Here is a 580-nt window from a genome sequence, read left to right on the forward strand (position 1 = left end):
ATTCTACGGAAGATATAAAACAAACTGTCACGCTTTCCAGTTTCCTACGGGGCACTACTAATCACTCATGATAAGGTTTTTTAAAGAAGCACAGAAAAATATGAGGCCAAAGAGGCTTAAAACAGGTCTCCAGTAAGTTTTGCATTTTAGAAAAAAAGATATTTAAAAGTCTCATGTTAGAACTGGAAGTCACTGTTAGGATTAATAGCACTAATCAGGAACTTAATTCTTAAGCAAGTATTCCCAAACTGGAAAACCCCAAGATGTTTTTGGAGGGAAGGAGAGAGAGGGAAACTGAGTACACAAATTAATGCAAAAATAGATATATTTCTTAACCCACCTGCTATTAGGTCATCAAGAGTGTCGGTTAGCGTCTGTGCTGGAGTGGCAACCATTAATCCGTCTGGTTCTTGAACTAAGAGCCCCTGCCCAGCAATTTGCTGCTGCTGTCCTACATTCTGCTGATTCCCTAATGCTTTCTGAAGTTCAAGAGACTCTGATCCATTATAACCCAAATTACCAGAAAAATTACATTGCGGTGCTGGCAAAGGCTGGATAGGGACAAACTCTATTTGTTCAG

At 39.5% G+C, this 580-nt stretch overlaps 1 protein-coding gene across 1 annotated transcript in view; it reads right to left on the reverse strand.

Moving 5' to 3' along the window:
- Positions 1-340: 340 nt before the first annotated feature.
- LOC104530308 (ankyrin repeat and KH domain-containing protein 1-like) overlaps positions 341-580 on the reverse strand; it is a gene marked incomplete at both ends in the record, with an annotated part of 64,348 nt that continues 64,108 nt past the window's right edge. Inside the window, 1 exon segment of the mRNA XM_029086701.1 lies at positions 341-580. This exon segment is cut by the window's right edge and continues 29 nt beyond it. Coding sequence (XP_028942534.1) covers positions 341-580 — 240 coding nt within the window.

This window comes from Antrostomus carolinensis, unplaced genomic scaffold (assembly GCF_000700745.2).
Source record: "Antrostomus carolinensis isolate BGI_N321 unplaced genomic scaffold, ASM70074v2 scaffold9369, whole genome shotgun sequence".
Lineage (NCBI taxonomy): Eukaryota > Metazoa > Chordata > Aves > Caprimulgiformes > Caprimulgidae > Antrostomus > Antrostomus carolinensis.